General features: G+C 37.3%; 1 protein-coding gene across 1 annotated transcript in view; it reads left to right on the top strand.

Moving 5' to 3' along the window:
* Nucleotides 1-16,735, top strand: part of Naalad2 (N-acetylated alpha-linked acidic dipeptidase 2) — a 67,817-nt gene that overhangs the window by 43,655 nt on the left and 7,427 nt on the right. The window contains exons 14-17 of the mRNA XM_008837744.3: nucleotides 3,612-3,703; nucleotides 7,356-7,446; nucleotides 10,948-11,212; nucleotides 14,175-14,256. Coding sequence (XP_008835966.1) covers nucleotides 3,612-3,703; nucleotides 7,356-7,446; nucleotides 10,948-11,212; nucleotides 14,175-14,256 — 530 coding nt within the window. The remainder of the gene's footprint in view (nucleotides 1-3,611; nucleotides 3,704-7,355; nucleotides 7,447-10,947; nucleotides 11,213-14,174; nucleotides 14,257-16,735) is intronic.

Raw genomic sequence — 16,735 nt, 5'->3', positions numbered from 1 at the left:
GGTAGTTGTTAGCCACCACGTGGGTGCTGTGAACAAAGCCTGGGTCTTCTGCAAGAGCAACCAGTGCCCTTAGCTATTGAGTCATACCTCTAGGCCTCTTTCCATCCCATTCTATTCTTTTTGAGTGTTGTTTGTTCTTATATTTTCAGGGCTTTCAGGTACATTGTTAAGTTACTAATATGAGAGCTCTTCAGTTTCTGATATAGGCACTTAGTGCTATAAACTTTCCTCTTAGTACTATCTTTCATTGTGTCCTTAGATTTTTGGTAGGATATGTTTTAATTTTCATTCAATTCTAGGGATTTTTTTTATCATTTTTATTATTTTATGTGTATGAGTGTAATGTCTGCATGTATGTAAGTGCATCTGTGTTGTGCAATGCCTGTTAAGGTCAGAAGAGGGCGTTGGATCCCCTGGAACTGGAGTTATGGATGGTTGTTAGTACCACATGGGTGCTGGAAACTGAACCCGGGTCTTCTGCAAGAGCAGCCATTGCTCTTAACTGTTGAGCCATCTCTCCAGACTCACTTCTAGGGATTTTTAATTTTCAGTCAGTAGTGTGTTGTTTAGTTTCCATGAGATTATCTACTTTCTCTTATTTCTAGTGTTGTTATTATCCAGCTCTATTATTTTGGGCCAGATAGAATAAAAGATGTTATTTCATTTTTCTAAATATGCTGAGACTTACTTTGTGTCCTGATAAGTGGTCAGTTTTGGAGAAAGTTCCAAGGCTGCTGAGAAGAGAGGGTATTCTTTAGTGTTTGGGTGGGATGTTCTGAAAATGTCTGTTTGAGCCATTGGATTTATGATGTCATATAACTCCAGAAATTCTCTGTTTACTCTGTCTGGATGACCTTTCAATTGGTGAGAATGGGGTACTGAAGCCACCTACTCTTACTGTGTTGGGGTCGATATGTAGTTTTCAGTCTAATAGTATTTCTTTTATGAAGTTGGGTGCCCCTATATTTGGTGCATAAATGTTTAGAATTATAATATCCTCTTGGCTGATTCGTCTTTTAATGAGTATGAGGTGTATTTCCTCATCCCTTCTGATAGTATTTGTTTGAAGCCTATTTTGTCAGATATTAGGATAGCTATTCTTGCTTATTTTTTAAAAATATTTTATTTATTATTTTTATTTTATGTGTGTGTTATGCCTGCACGTTAAGTAAGTGCATGACCCGTGTCATGCAATGCCCATGGACGACAAAAGAGACTGTCAGATCCCCTGGAACTGGAGTTATGGACAGTTGTTAGCTGCCATGTGGGTGCTGGGATTCAAACCCTGGTCTTCTGCAAGAATAGTCAGTGTTCTTAACCACTGAGCCACCTCTCCAGCCCCTCTTGCTTATCTTTTTATTCCTTTCCTTTGGAATATTTTTTCAACATTTTTACCTTAAGGTTGTGTCTGTCATTGATGGTTACGTGTGTTTCTTAGAGGTAGAAAAACAGATGAATCCTGTTTTCTAATGTAGTCCATTAGTCTGTGCTTATTGGAAAATTAAGACCATTAATATTGAGAATTATTATTGAACAATGTGTATTATTCCCTGTCATTTTGTTGTTGTGATGGTATGTTCTTAGAACTCTTTTAGTTAATTGTTCTGAATTATTTATTCCTTGTGCACTCTTTGGGTGTGTTTAATCTTTTTTCAGGCTGAAGTATTTCTTCCTGTATCCTCTGTAGATCTGGCTTAGTAGACATAAATTCCTTAAATCTGTTTTTATCTGGAAGATTTTCTTTCTCCTGCAATTATGACTGATATTTTTGCTGTGCTGGCATCTGTGTTCTCTTACAACTTGCAGGACATTGTTCCAATCACTTCTGGTTTTTGCGGTCTTTGAAAAGAACCAGCTGTAATTCTGATGGGCCTGCCTTTATATGTGACTTGATCTTTCAGCATCAATAAGATCTTCCTATTAAGTTCTGGTGGGCAATCAAGAGCATTAACCTGTGTCATTTTGGGCTTTTGGGGGCTTTCCTAATCAAAAACTCAGGGAGATATGCCACACTTGGCATTTGGATTTTTCTTTTGATCAATTATGATCAAAAGGGATTGGCATTATTCACCATATAGGGTATCTTTGTTAAAACTCTCTTTTTAAAAATATTTATTTAGTCTCTCTCTCTCTCTCTCTCTCTCTCTCTCTCTCTCTCTCTCTCTGCACACTAACACATATGATGGTATGTGTGGAGGTCAGAGGACAATATGCAGGAGTCAGTTTTCTTCTTCCACCAAGTGAGCTCTGGGGATTGAATTCAGGTTTCCATATATCTTCTTACATTCTTAATGCTGACTAACCCTCCCCCTCCCTTTCTTTAAATCTTACTTAGTTCCACCTCCTACTTTTTTCCACATCTGCAGGCCTCACTTTATCCCCATCGACCCTTTTTAGCTTCCTGTCTACAGACATTCCAAGTTAAAAACAAAAATTAATTGAAATCCATGATCCATATATAATAGAGAACATATGGCATTTGTCTTTCTTGGCCTGAGTTACCTCAGTCAGTATAAATTTTTCCAGTCTATCCATTTTCCTAAATTTCATCTTAATTTACTGATAAATGGAATTTCCTTGTATGAGTGTCTCACATTTTCATTATTTGTTCTTCAGTTGATGGATATCTAAGTTGATTCCATCTCCTAGTTTTTGTGAGGAAGGCAGCAATGAATATGGATGTACAAAATGTCTACTGTATGATTCTTTGGAATATGCCCAGGAGTGGTATAACTGAGCCATATGGCATATCTATTTTTAGCATTTTGAGGAATTTTCTCACTGATTTTTAGTAACTCTAGCAGTTTGTACTCCCACCAACAGTGTATAAGTGTTCTCATTTGCTCACATCCTTGCCAGTCCATAAAAAATCCAGCTTTGTTTAAGTATAATTTTTAGAAATATTTTATTTATCATATTTTATGTGAATGAGTGTATTGCCTGCATGTGTGTAAGTGCATACATGTGGTGCCATGCCTGTGGAGGTAAGAAGAGGGCATCAGATCCCTTGGAACTGGAGTTATAGATGGTTGTTAGATGCCATGTGGGTGCCATGACTCAAACCTGGGTCTTCTGCAAGAGTAGACAGTGCTTTTAACCACTGAGCAATCTCTCCAGCCTCCATAAATATAATTAAAAAAAATAATGGTGCTCACTCCTACTTCCTCCTTTCTCAACAAAAGTCAGATGTATGGGACAATTTCAAGTTCAGCTTCCTGGCCTATATTACTTCTGCTGCCCTGAGGCCAACTTGTAGGTCTTCTTGGATAAAAGCAACTTATTAAAGAAAAGATTATATCTACATTTTCCCCTGAAACAAATCTAAGGTGCCAAATTTGAAAATTTTATTTGAAATTTTATCAATAAAATCAGGAAATTTCTTTTTAGATAATTGACAAAATTACCAACAGGTAGTCTTCATAAATGAACCAGAAGTTGGATTAGATTTTATCTTATCAGTTGCACAATATACATTTTTTTTCTATAAATGAACATGGCACATATGTGAACACACAGATAGCAGCGGAGGTTGGTGCAAATGTGCAAAATGTGCATATTAGATTTGCATTGCCTTCAGCCCCTAATCCCCAGTGTTTGATTTGTTTCTGTAGATATCCAGCCCTGATGATGGTTTTGAGAGTAGATCACTTTATGAAAGCTGGTTAGAAAAAGATCCTTCACCTGAAAACAAAGATTATCCTAGGTAAATTACTATGTAAACTTTTCTTTTTAAAGATTATTATTTTATTTTATGTGTATGAGCGTTACTTTTCCATGTATGAAAGTGTACCATGAGTGTGCAATGCCCATTGAGTCCAGAGAGGGCATCAGATCCCATGGAACTGGTGTTACATCCAGTTGTTAGCCACCATGAGGGTACTGGTCTTCTGTAAGAACAGTTAGTGCTCTTAACTTCTAAGCTATTTCTCCAGCCTCTATGTACATTTTTTTTACCATGGAACAAATTATGGATTTCCCTTTGACCTTGCTTCTCCAAACATGTGATTCTTGGATATTTCATCAATAATTTAGATACATTTAATAAAGCATTCCTCTGTTCAGGCAGCTGCTGTTTTGCTAACCAGTCATTACACACTTTCTTAATGTGCAGTGGAACACAGATAGATCCACCTTTGAAAATTTTTAGTAAAATGATTTCGTGGGGACTGAAATGGCTCAGTGGTTAAGAGTGCTTGCTGCTTGTTCGAGTTGACTTCCCTATTGATGACATAAACACCATGACCAAAAGCAACTTGGAGAGGAAAGGGTTTAGCTGGCTTACATATTACAGTTCACCATGAAGGGAAGCCAAGGCAGGAGCTTGAAGCAGGAACTGAAGTAGACCACTAAGAAATGCTGCTAACTGGCTGGCTTCCCCTGACCTGTCAGCTACCTTCCTTATACAGCCCAGGCCCACCTGCCTTTGGGATGACACCACCCACGGTGGACTGGGTCCTCCCACATCAACTGACAATAAAGAAATGCCTCATAAACAAGGCAATGGGCCAAAGTGATCTGCAAAAGTCTTCAGTTGAAGTTCCCATTTTCCAGGTGACTCTGGGTTGTATCAAACTGACAAAACTAACCAGCACACAGCTCTTCCCAGAGAAACTGAATTCAGTCCCAGCACCTATGACAGGTAACTCACAACTACCTGTAATTCCAGGGGATCCAATGCCCTCTTCTGGCCTCCATGGGCACCCACACACACACCTGCACATAATACATAGAAACACACACATACACATAAATAAAAATAAAATAAATCATAAAATTATTTTGCTATATATTAGCTATTATTTGGTATTCTTATATAAAGTTTTAATAACTATGTAGCAGACGTTTTAATAAAAAACTTCAAGTGATAATGCAAGGGAAAAATAAATGCATTTTGTGTGTGGGGAGGTGTATGTGTCAGTGTGTGCTTATGGATGCCAGAGGCTGATGTTGGGTATCATCTTCCACTGATTTCCACCTTACTATTTTTCTTTTCTTTAAAAGGATTAAATTTATTTTTAATTACAAGCATGCGTGTGTGTATGTGTCTGTGTATACATATGTGCATGTGAGTGTGGGTGACCTCAGAGGACAGAGACAAAATCCCTGGGAGTCTGAGTTACAAATAGTTGTGAATTGCCCAGCAAAGGTGCTGGGAACTGAACTCACATCCTCCAGTCCCTCAACTTTATTTTTGGGAACTGGATCTTTCATTGAACTTGAAGCACCCACCTAGACTGGTCAGTGAACCCCCAGGATCTGCCTGTCTCTGTCACCAGCACTGAAGTTACAGATGTACGTAACCAACCCTGGCTTTTATGTGGCTACTGGGGGTCTGATACCAGGTCCCCATGAGCTATCTGCCCACTTTGCCCACTGAGAAATCTCCTCAGCCCTCTGCAAGTTTTATTCTAATAAAAATTAAACTAATAAAAGTTAAATAAATTTAGTAAAAGGGCATTATCAATACCACAAAATTGTGTGTTTAACTATAATCGGTTTAGATTGTTTCCTTTTCTTTTTACCTCTTCTCATTTACACCATAGCAGCTTCTCTGAATTCCATTTTTACTTCTGTGTAATTTCTAAAACTAACAGAAAATGTTAACATTGTATAGTTTCATTCTTTGTTCCAAATCATTCTTTCCAATTTTCATTTAATTAGTTAATTTGTGTGTGGCCACTTTTATGCCATTACATGCATGTGGAGATCAGGAAACAAATTGTCTTTGGTTCCCTCCTTCACCATGTAGGTACCAGAATTGAACTCAGGCCATCAGACATGGCTGCAGTGCCTTTATCAATTAATCCTTCTCACTGGCCCCCAAATCAGTCTTGTGAAACTTTAAGTGTATTTCATTATAAAAATTTCATATGCTTATTCAGCAAAAAGTACTAGGTTCTTCCTATAAGCACTATGAGCTAACCCGTGAAATTGGTTTGTTACTCTCTTGACCCCATCACCCCATCCAACAAAATAATGCAAATTAAGAGGTTGAAAACTGGGACTGGAGAGATGGCTCAGCAGTTAGGAATGCTGGCTGCTTGTACAGATGACCCAGGTCTGATTCCTAGCACCCTCCACATGGCAGTGAACAATAATCTGTAACTTCAATTCCAGGGAATCTGACACTCTCTTCTAGCCTCTGTGAGCACTGCACAACATGGATGCACTTACATATATATACAGGCAAAACACTCATACACACAAAGTAAAAATAAATAAAATAAAAAATAGAGGTTCAAGTCTTTGTGTTCATTCTTAAAACACCCATGGAACTGCTCAGACCATCAAGAGTATGTATACCTGAGAAGTCAACAAGTATCTGAAGAGTAACTTTAAAGAAGCAGTGTGAACCATTCCAAAGGTAGAATGGTAAAGTTGGTGGATGTTCACAGGCTGAATTGTGAGGCTGGACACAGGGTCAGTGGGACAAAATGGGTGCTGAATTTTTGTTGCAAAAAACGCTTTAAAATGCAGAAAATAATGCTGAACTTCAGGGTATACATAAGGATTCTCTGGTCATTGAACATGCCCAGGTATATAAAAGCATACAAGATGTACTACCATACTTAAAGAACTTGTGGTTAGATTAAGCCACACATAAGCGTCACCACCATATGATCCTGGAAAAGAACAAATTGTTCTTAAGCCAGAAAAGGAGGTTGCACAGAAGAGAAAGATAATCCAGAAAAAAACTCAAGAAACAAAACTTAAGCTATGGGACTAAATCAACATAAATTAAATGCAGAATAAAAGTAGTAAAACAAGAATACAAAAGATATTTTAAAAAACATTAGTTATGTTCTTAATGCATATAGAATTAATTTGATATTATTCTCTACTGACCATTGTCTCACAAAAATCCATATTGTTACATTGTATATGTATGTTTGTATGTACATGTATGTATATGGAAAATAATTTTAAAATTATATGCACACAACTATATTATAAGATTTGTTTCTGAAATGAAATATGGCACACCTGGGTTCTTCATGGTCTTTAAACATCCATGTGGTAGTTTTTGGCTGATAGTTTTGTGATGGCAGGGCTCATGACTTCATTATTTCCCCTCTAAATAAATAAAAACACTAAAGATACAGAAAACAGCATTGTCACTAGGCTGCAGTGTTCCATGGTCCTGTTCAACTCTGGTGGTATTCAATGCAGTTTATCATGATAATACCAGAAAATTATAGGAGAATATCTTGAAGGTTGTTCAGCTTTTTCTAATTATTATAATATATATGCCATAGATATTCTTAGGTTGAGGCAGAATTCATTTTCCCATCTGTTTAACTTTGTACTGTTTATTAATTTGCACATGCATGTATTTATTTATATTATGTATCTAGAATCAATAAACTGGGATCTGGAAGTGATTTTGAGGCTTATTTTCAGAGACTTGGAATTGCTTCAGGAAGAGCTCGCTATACTAAGAATAGGGTAAGTCATTTTAATATACAGTATGTGTCAGCTCTTCATTACTGTAACAAGATACCTGAGATAATCTAATAAAGACAGTTGGCTGTTTTGGCTCATAATTTCACAGGTCTAAGTCCATAGTGTTTCTCCTATTGCTTGTAGGACTGTGGCAAGACAGCACATCATGATGGGAGGATGTGAGAAAGGAAAGCTGCTCACCTTATGGCAGCCAAGAAGCAAAGAGAGATAAAAGGGGCTAGATTCCCACCATACTCATCAAGAGCATGCCCCCAATAACCTAATACCTCTCCCTAGGTTACTTCTTGTTTTTCATTTTTATTATGAAATAATGGGTTTCATTATGACATTTTCATACATATCTACAGTTTACTTTGATCATGTTCATCTTCCTCATTGCACTTTCTCCACCCCATACCTCCTTCTGTGGTCCTCTTTCTCTTTCAAATAATCCTCTGTCTATTTTAAAGTCTTTTGAAAAATCTAGATATCTAGACTCTGCATATGAGAGGAAACATGACACACCTATTTTTCCTCTGAGTATAGCTTATTTTACTTAGCACAATGATATAAACTTCCATCCATCTTTCCTACCCACTTCTTAAAACAGTTTGATCACATCTATCAATGCCACTCTGGGAGCCAAACCTTGAACTCATTAGTTTTTAGGGAACATTTAAGATTCATACCAGGGTTGGAGAGATGGCTCAGCAGTTAAGAGCACTGGCTGCTCTTGCAGAGGACCTGGGTTCAGTTTCCAGCACCCACATGGCAGCTAACAACCATCCATAACTCTAGTTCCAGGGAATCCAGCACCCTTTTCTGACCTCTGTCGGCACTGTACAACACAGGTGCACTTACATACATGTAGGCAATACACTCATACACATAAAATAAAAATAACAAATATTTTAAAGAGGCAAACCAAAGCAGCATTTCACTCAATGCACTGTTATTGAGTTGTTTGTCATTAGGCACAGGGGGATCTATGACCTAAAAAGAGCTCCAGGGACAAAAATGGGCTGTCTGATCCTTTGTATGAAGAACCATGACTATGAAGGGATATGGGTCATTCTGTGAATATATTACCTCTAAGGTTATTCAATGAAATGGTAGTTCAGCTACTAATGTCAAATGTTTAGCTGGTTGTGTATGCTAAGCTATGCACTACTTTTTCTCAAAGCAGGATTTGTCAGGAAAATCTTATTTTGTCCTGGGGAAGTAGCTCAGTTGATAGAGAGCTTGCCTAGCATGCATGAGGCCCTGGCTTCCATTCCCATAAAACCAGATATGGTGGTACATCTCTGTAGTTCCAGCACTCCAGAGGAAACAGGAGGATCAGAAGTCTACAGACACTGTCTCAAAATATTAAATAAATAAATCTTATTTTATATGGCCTTGCCTGTCATGAGGCAAGGTCTTGTGGGTAGAGAATAAAGCAAGTTTCTCTCTCTCAAGTTTGCACTGGCTAGTTTGTGCCATTTTATTCACTCATTCTGAGGACTTGTAAGTACTTAGATATAGCAACTTGCTCTGTGTTTCCTTATCTATGTCAGGTTATGTTGTAAACCATACTGAAGACTACATTAGTAGACACAACTTCTTTACAACTTCTAGTCAATTTCAAATGAAACTTGCAACACACCAACATCTTATTTGTTCTTAATTCATATCAATTGCAAATTGACTATCCAGAATACAACGGAGGATAGAGAAGCAAAAACAGCTCCAAAATATTATAAAATAAATGACTAAGCCTTATATATTAGCACTCACTACTTACTAGAGCTAGTCCTTAAGCAACAGGGGTGTCTTAGTTTCTTTCTATTATGACCAAAACCACTTTGCAGAGGAAAGCATTTATTTGACTTCCAGCACAGTCCATCATCAAGGGAAACTAAGGCAGGCACTAAGGGCAGGAACCTGGAACACAGACCATGGAAGTGCACTGCTTACTGGCTTGCTCCTTTGTCTTGTGCTCAGCCTGCTTTCTTATACAACACAAGACCACCTGCCCAGGGGTAGCACCGCCCACGATGGGCTGGGCCCTCTCACATCCCTCAACAATCAAGAAAATGCCCCACAGACAGAACCACAGGCCAGTCCAATGGAGACAGTTCCTCAATTGAGATTCCATCTGTACTGAAAGTGGGGTCGTTTCTACTCATTCAATTATTATTACTCTAGAACCTCCTAAATAGATTAATAAGTCTTGCATATTAACACTCACTGCTTAACACAGCTAGTTCTTGAGCAACATGTGTTTAAACTGTATGGGTCCATTTTGAAGCAAACTTTTTTAGATTTTCTAAAATTTGAAAGAGACCGCAGACAAACTAGATACTCTAGAAATATAAAAACTTTAAAAGTTAGGTATAGCATACATGAAATATATATATATAAATGTCTATTTTATCATTTACTGCCATAAAATATATACAAATTTACTGTAAAAAAATTAAATTTGTCAAGTTGTACACATTATTATGCATGGAGCCATTTGCAATAGAATTAAATTTAAGTACATGTAAAGATTCCACATTAAATTACAGCTGTATAAAATGAACTATAGTACATGCTACACTACTAAAATAACTTCCTAGTCATTTCCTGTGGTATTGTGGTGTGCTTACAGAGAGTATTTGCTCAAAATGCCATGCAGTAATAATCATCTTTGCGTAAGTAGTTCATCTCTTCAGGAAGTTGAGTATCATGGTAAAAAGTCATCTTTTATGGGTCTCACATAGTTTTACCATATAGAATGCATACAGCATACAAGATAGGTATTGCTTATGTTACTTTCAGTCAATGGCAGGCTATTAGTAGTTTAGTTTGCACATGAATTTTCAATTATATGAGTCAGAATGAGGTTGGTTTCCCCTAATGCCATGTGTTCAAGGGTCAACTGCATATAAAGAGTGCTTTAACTCTTTTTCAAGGTCTGTTCATTCTGTCATCCGTTTGAACAAAGTCGTCTAGTTTCTGAGATTAGAACTACAAAATCAGGTAGAATAAAAACCCATATAGGCCTTACTTTTTGGTGATCCAGAAGCAGCAAGAATAATAGAACTATAGGAAGTACACATAGTAAAAAACTAAAATTATGATATACAAACCTAAGAATTCAAAAACTAGGTAGCAACAGTTCATTACAGTCACTCCTAGTGTGTGATCAGGGGCTAGTGGCATCTGGGTTGAACACTGCTTGTTGAGAAAGAAGATATAATATTCTTTAGCTCTGGAGACACTTAACTACCCCAATCCTTTCATGCCTGATCAGTTCATAATTTTGAAGTGTGCTGATTTGAATATGTATTCCTTAATTATAGTTATTAGAACCAACATTTTGAATGAAGGTTACATGAATTATAAAATAAAGAAATGTAAAAATTTACATCCATGAACATTTTGGCTGTAGTATTTTAATTAGATTTAAAAAAATTTTTTGCTTCACTCTGGTGACATTTAATGTTTTTAATTCTTCAATTCCTTCCCCCATTTTAGAAAACAGATAAATACAGTAGCTATCCTGTATATCACACCATCTATGAGACCTTTGAATTAGTAGAGAACTTTTATGACCCTACATTTAAAAAACAGCTTTCTGTGGCTCAGTTACGAGGAGCATTGGTATATGAGCTTGCAGACTCTACAATCATTCCTTTCAATATTCAAGACTATGGAAAAGCCTTGAGAAATTATGCAGCAAGTATCTTCAATTTATCCAAGAAACATGACCAACAACTGAGAAGCTATGGAGTATCATTTGGTGAGATACTTTATTCACTTTAAGATAGAGCTTTCTTTCTCTTACGGTAGAGCATTCTAGAAGGAATCACTCCTCATTTATTATTTTTTTTAAGGCAAAACCTTTAAATAAACACATTAGGAGTCTAATTTAAACTGGTATGTTTATGATTAGTCAATTGTTGGTGAGGTGGTTACTACTCTTAAAAGCACATTTACTTCTACAAGAAAAAAATGAAGAAAATGTGATACTATTACCAAAAGATTAAAAATAGAGAAAGTGGGGTGGAGAAAGGACTCAGCAATTAAAGAGCACTGACTGTTCTTGCGGAGGACCTGGATTTGGTTCCTGGTACCCACATGGCAGCTCACAACTGTCAGTAACTCCAGTTCCAGGGAATCTGACACCCTCTTTTGGTATATATTCTTAGTATATGCTACAATGATCAAAGACATATTGAATATATACTGTGTACCAAAAACATTATTACTGAAAGATATAGTTAAAGTCCTTAAAAAGCCTAAACTTTCATATGAGAAAGAGGTAGACAAATGCATAGGACAAATTACTAAAGGGGCAAAAGGATTATAACTATGAGCACAGAGAATAGGGATGGAATTGTTCATTAATGACACTTGAATATCATTTTGATTATTCCATAAGGACTAATAATCTATGAAGTAATGAAGAACAGATATTTTGATTATTTAAGAAAAATTTTTAATTGCATTTATTTGTTGGGGGGCATGTGTGCTACAGTGTAAATGCGGAAATCAGAGGACACTTTGTGAGATGTTGGTTCTCTCCTTCCACCATATGGATCTCAGGGATCAAACGCAGGTCATCGGGCTTGGCAGCAAGTGCCCTTACCCACTAAGCCATCTTGCCAGCCAAGAAGCAGGTGTTTTGGTGTGGAAATATGAAACAAAGAAGAGCCAGGTTTGGTATTCCACATCTGAAATCTTAGCAGTTGAAGGCTGATCACAGGCTGATCACTAGTTCTAGGCCAGCCTGGGCTACATAGCCAGCCCCTGTCTCATAAAACAACAAATAAAAGAAGGATAGAGAATAACAGAATCAGTGTTTTCATCAAAGTAACTGGAGTGTCTCTGCATGACGAGGGAAATGAGAAATGAAACTGGAGAAAAAAGCAGACCCTGAACAAGACAGTTTCGTTATTCTGTAGCAGTGCAGCACTTGGTGCCTCCCCAAATGTCCCAGTTGTCTTTTGGTGAAATGCCTCTTCTCCATTGGTATAGCCTGAGGTCCAATCAAGAGACAAGCTACAGAGACTCAGTGGCAGGGCTATTCTTAGACCAAGTTAATTTCTCCTTTGCTTACCTCTCAGGGACCAGTCTTAACTGTTAATGCCATTCTCTACTTCGTTGTTGCATCTGCCTCTCTATTGATGAATATTCATCAAATGGCATACTCCCATACCACTTCCATTTTAGAAACAGTCTTTCTCTCTTGCTGTGCCCTACTTTCTTCATGCTCAGGATTCTTCATTAGTGCCAGGCAACAATGGTTACTGAGAAGATGATTTAATGAAGAATACTGGTCTGATGATTGAATGAATACATAAGCTGTCCACCCCTGCCTCCAGTTATCTACCAATTCATTGCTCTCTTGTTGTCCCTATTACTATTTTAAAATGGTCTTGCCAGTGCTGTCACTGACCACTGTCACTCTGACATAATTAATGATTTTTATACTGTACTTGAAATTTAAATTTCCTTTTTCAACACGTTCTTTCCTTTCCTTCGCTTCAGTACTCCCATTATTAGATTATTTGCTTTGAGCATTAAATAAAAAAAGCTTGAAAAAAAATGAGGGCTAACATGCCCTGTGATGCAATAGAATCCTGTTACCTGAGCTACAAGTGCTTTATCTATAAAACAAATGTGGACTTGTATGCTTTGCCTGAGTCACAGAACTGATATAAGCAATAAATCAATCATGTATGCCGAAGTCCTATTTGGAAGCCATAAAATGTGAAAAATAGGTTATAATAAAAAATATAATGTGCTGAGAATTTAATCACATTTCTTAGAAATTCAATGAACTAAAGAAGAGTTTAACCAGACAAAACCTGATTCTGTTTCTTAGTCTGGTTATGTCACAGGTCACCTTTTGAACAATATCTTAAGTGTAATATTTGAAAATAAGAATTGGGGGACTGGAGAGATGGCTCAGTGGTTAAGAGCACTGACTGCTCTTGCAGAGGACCCAGGTTAGATTCCCAGGACCCACATGGTGGCTATGAACCATCTTTAACTCCAGGAGAATCTAATGCCCTCTTCTGACCTCTGCAGCATTGCATGACATGGTACATTCATATACATGCAGGCAATACACTCATACACTAAAAATAAAAATAAAATATTAAAAAATAAGGATCGGCATTGTTTTAGTCCTGTAATAATTATAGGGATCATATCTATTTATGCCTATATCCATGGCTAGCATATAATTGTTCCAATAAATATGTTTAATCAATCAATCAATGCAGGGATTTTGGCAAATTATTAATTATTTATGACCTACACTTGTGAAAGGTAATTCTCTAAGAACTATTTGGGGGCTGGAGAGATGGTTTGGTGGCTAAGAGCATTTGCTGCTCTATCATGAGCTTAGATCGCAGCACCCATTCCATTCCATGTCAAGTGACTCACAAACACCTGTAACTGCAGCTCCAAGGGTTCCAATGCCCTCTTCTGGCCTACACAGGACAATGTGACTGTATACATATACACTCACACAAACATACACATACACACACACACACACACACACACACACACACACACACACACACATGGACATATATACAAGTTTTTTAAAAGGAATCAATTTGGCCACTTTTAAAATTTCCATTTGTTTTTCAAAATATTTTTCATGAATCTATAAGAAGACTTAGTAGCAAGAATGTGACTCTTTAAAATATGACTAATTTCTCTTTTACTTTTGTATTTTTACAAAGATTCCTTGTTTTCTGCTGTGAAAAATTTTTCAGAGGCTGCTTCAGATTTTCATAGAAGACTTACAGAAGTTGATCTTAATAAGTAAGTTTCAGATGCCTTCTTTTAGAATAATGGGCTATTTTCACTTACATAAGTGTTGAACTCTAAATCATTTCTACTCAAATTATAGTCTGCACACCAGCAGCAACAGCACCAATTAACAGCTTACTAAAAAGTTGAAAGACATACCAAATTAGAGTTCAGCTTTTTAATGATGCAAGATTTATACTACATTAAATTTGAATTTGCATGATGAGAATTCTTACCACACTTTATTCACAGTTCAAGTGCTTTCACAATATGTTTCAGTTCAGTCTTTGTCCAATACTCCTATGTATCAGTTAGCCAATTCTTTTTTATTGTTTTTTTTCACTTTGTGTAACTTCTTGCCACTGTTAGACTGAAAATAATTTTTAAAGTATATTAGAACAGTTATGTAAAATAAGTATAAATTGCATCAATGTACAGTTTTTTTTCAGATTTAATTAAAAAGCTGTCAGTCATTTGGAGGAGACTAGTCCCTCTTGGATGGCAGGAGAACCTAAGGAAGTAGTTCAGTTTCCCCAAAAGCAGTAAAATGATTTTGAAAATGAAAGGAATTCCCCACCCACCATGTCTTTCCCTTCTCACAGATTCCAGAAACCATCACTTTTTGTTGTGCAGACTTTATTCTGTTCCTTTTCATTGTAAGACTGAATGACTTATAAGGAAAAACTTGATAGTTCACTCTAACTTTCCCAGAGCCTGGCCATCCTAAAAGCAAAGAATATCTTTCATTTCTATTTTTCTTTTTTTTAATTGAATTTTTGCAATTTACATGGTATTTAGATCACCTCCTCTATCCACATCTTCCTCTACTGCTCCTCCCCCTGCCTAATTTAATATATATAATATAGCCCATAGTGTCTGATTTATACAAATGTCCTTCCGTGTAGGTTCATCCACTGGGCCCACCAAGTGTCCCTTTCCTGTAGGACAATCCTTCTCCCCATCCTAGCAGCCATCAGTAGTCAAAAGTTTCTTAGCTTTGGTTGGGATTTCTTTCTTTAAATACTGGGGAGGTCAGAAGAGGGTGTTAGATCCTCTGGAGCTGAGCCATCTTTCCAGCCCTGAGTTGGAAATTCCTTTTTTCTTCTTCTTCTTTTTTTTTTTAAATTTGTTTTTATTAAATTTTTGTGTATTTTGTACAGAACATTTCAAATCATTTTAATCACCTTTATACCCCATCCCACCAGCACCCTCTTATCCCCCCTGCCACTGGAACCCATATATTCTGTCATTTGTGTTAAAGGCCCACTGTGTCAAGTCAGTGTCCCCAAACATTCCCCAGTACAAGTCCATCCCCTGAGGTCTAGTCAGCCTATCTAAAGTTTCTTATTTTAAGAAGATCAGCTCTTCTTCACCTAGCAGTAATCAGTTGCCAATATTTCTTTGGCTAAGATTGGGGTTTGCTGTGCATTTCTCCTGGGCTGGGATTTCTTAACCATGTCCCCATGACTTTTCTGGGATTTCATTTGGTTTGAGTTTGCATAAGACTTGTGCATGCTGTCACCATTGCTGTGAGTTCATATGAGGATCTGATCAGCTGTCTGGAGGACTGTTTCCTTGTCACTCACTGCTCTGACTCTTACACTCCTTCTGCTCCCTATTCCACAGTTACCCCTGAGCCTTGGGAGGCAGAGGTTTAAAATAGGTATCCCATTCATGGAAAAGTACTTTCTGGTCTCTTGTTCTCTGCATATTGGCCAACTGTTAATCACCATCTGCTGCAGAAGGAAACTTCTCTGGTGAGAATTGAGAGATGCATTCATCTTAAGTGCAGAGGTTTGCATTACAGATGTGTCACTTAGGGTTAAGCATCTCACTGGCATTTATTCTCTGCATTTAACAAATTCTAGAACTCTGAAATAGTCTCCATCTGTTGCAAAAAGAAGCTTCTTTGATGAAGGATGAAAGGTACACTTGTCTGTAAATATGAAGATGCATATTTAGAGTGAAGTAAGGTGGGTTGAGAGCTGGCTCAGTGGTTAAACGCATTGGCTGTTCTTGCAGAAGATCTGGGTTCAAACCCCAGCACCCACATGATGGCTAACAACCATCTGTAACTCCAGTTCCAGGGCATCTGATGCCCTCTTCTGACTACCATGGGTAGTGCATGACATGGGTGCACTTACACACATGGAGGTATAACACTCATATGAATAAAATAAAATTAAAAAATGTATACATATATAAATTATTAAATTATAATAAAGAAATTTGCATTGGTCTAGAGATGTGGCAAAAGTAGGATTTTTTCAGGATCTATGACTTCCCCAGCCATGTGTATTTGGCTACATTCACAGTACAACACATGGGCTCCCTCCTATTGAGCAGGCCTTAATTCCAATTAGACAGCTGTTGATTAACCTCAAGATAAAAGTGCCACTACTGCACCAATAGTGACTGACAGTGACTGGCACAGTAGTAGTGCCAGTCACTGTTGTTTATTAGGTTTTACAGCTGGGTAGGCCCATTTATG

Source organism: Nannospalax galili, unplaced genomic scaffold (assembly GCF_000622305.1).
Source record: "Nannospalax galili isolate Female #2095 unplaced genomic scaffold, S.galili_v1.0 scaffold418, whole genome shotgun sequence".
Taxonomy (NCBI): Eukaryota; Metazoa; Chordata; class Mammalia; order Rodentia; family Spalacidae; genus Nannospalax; species Nannospalax galili.
Note: the sequence above shows the minus strand (reverse complement) of the source record. Positions and strands in the feature narration are given on the sequence as shown.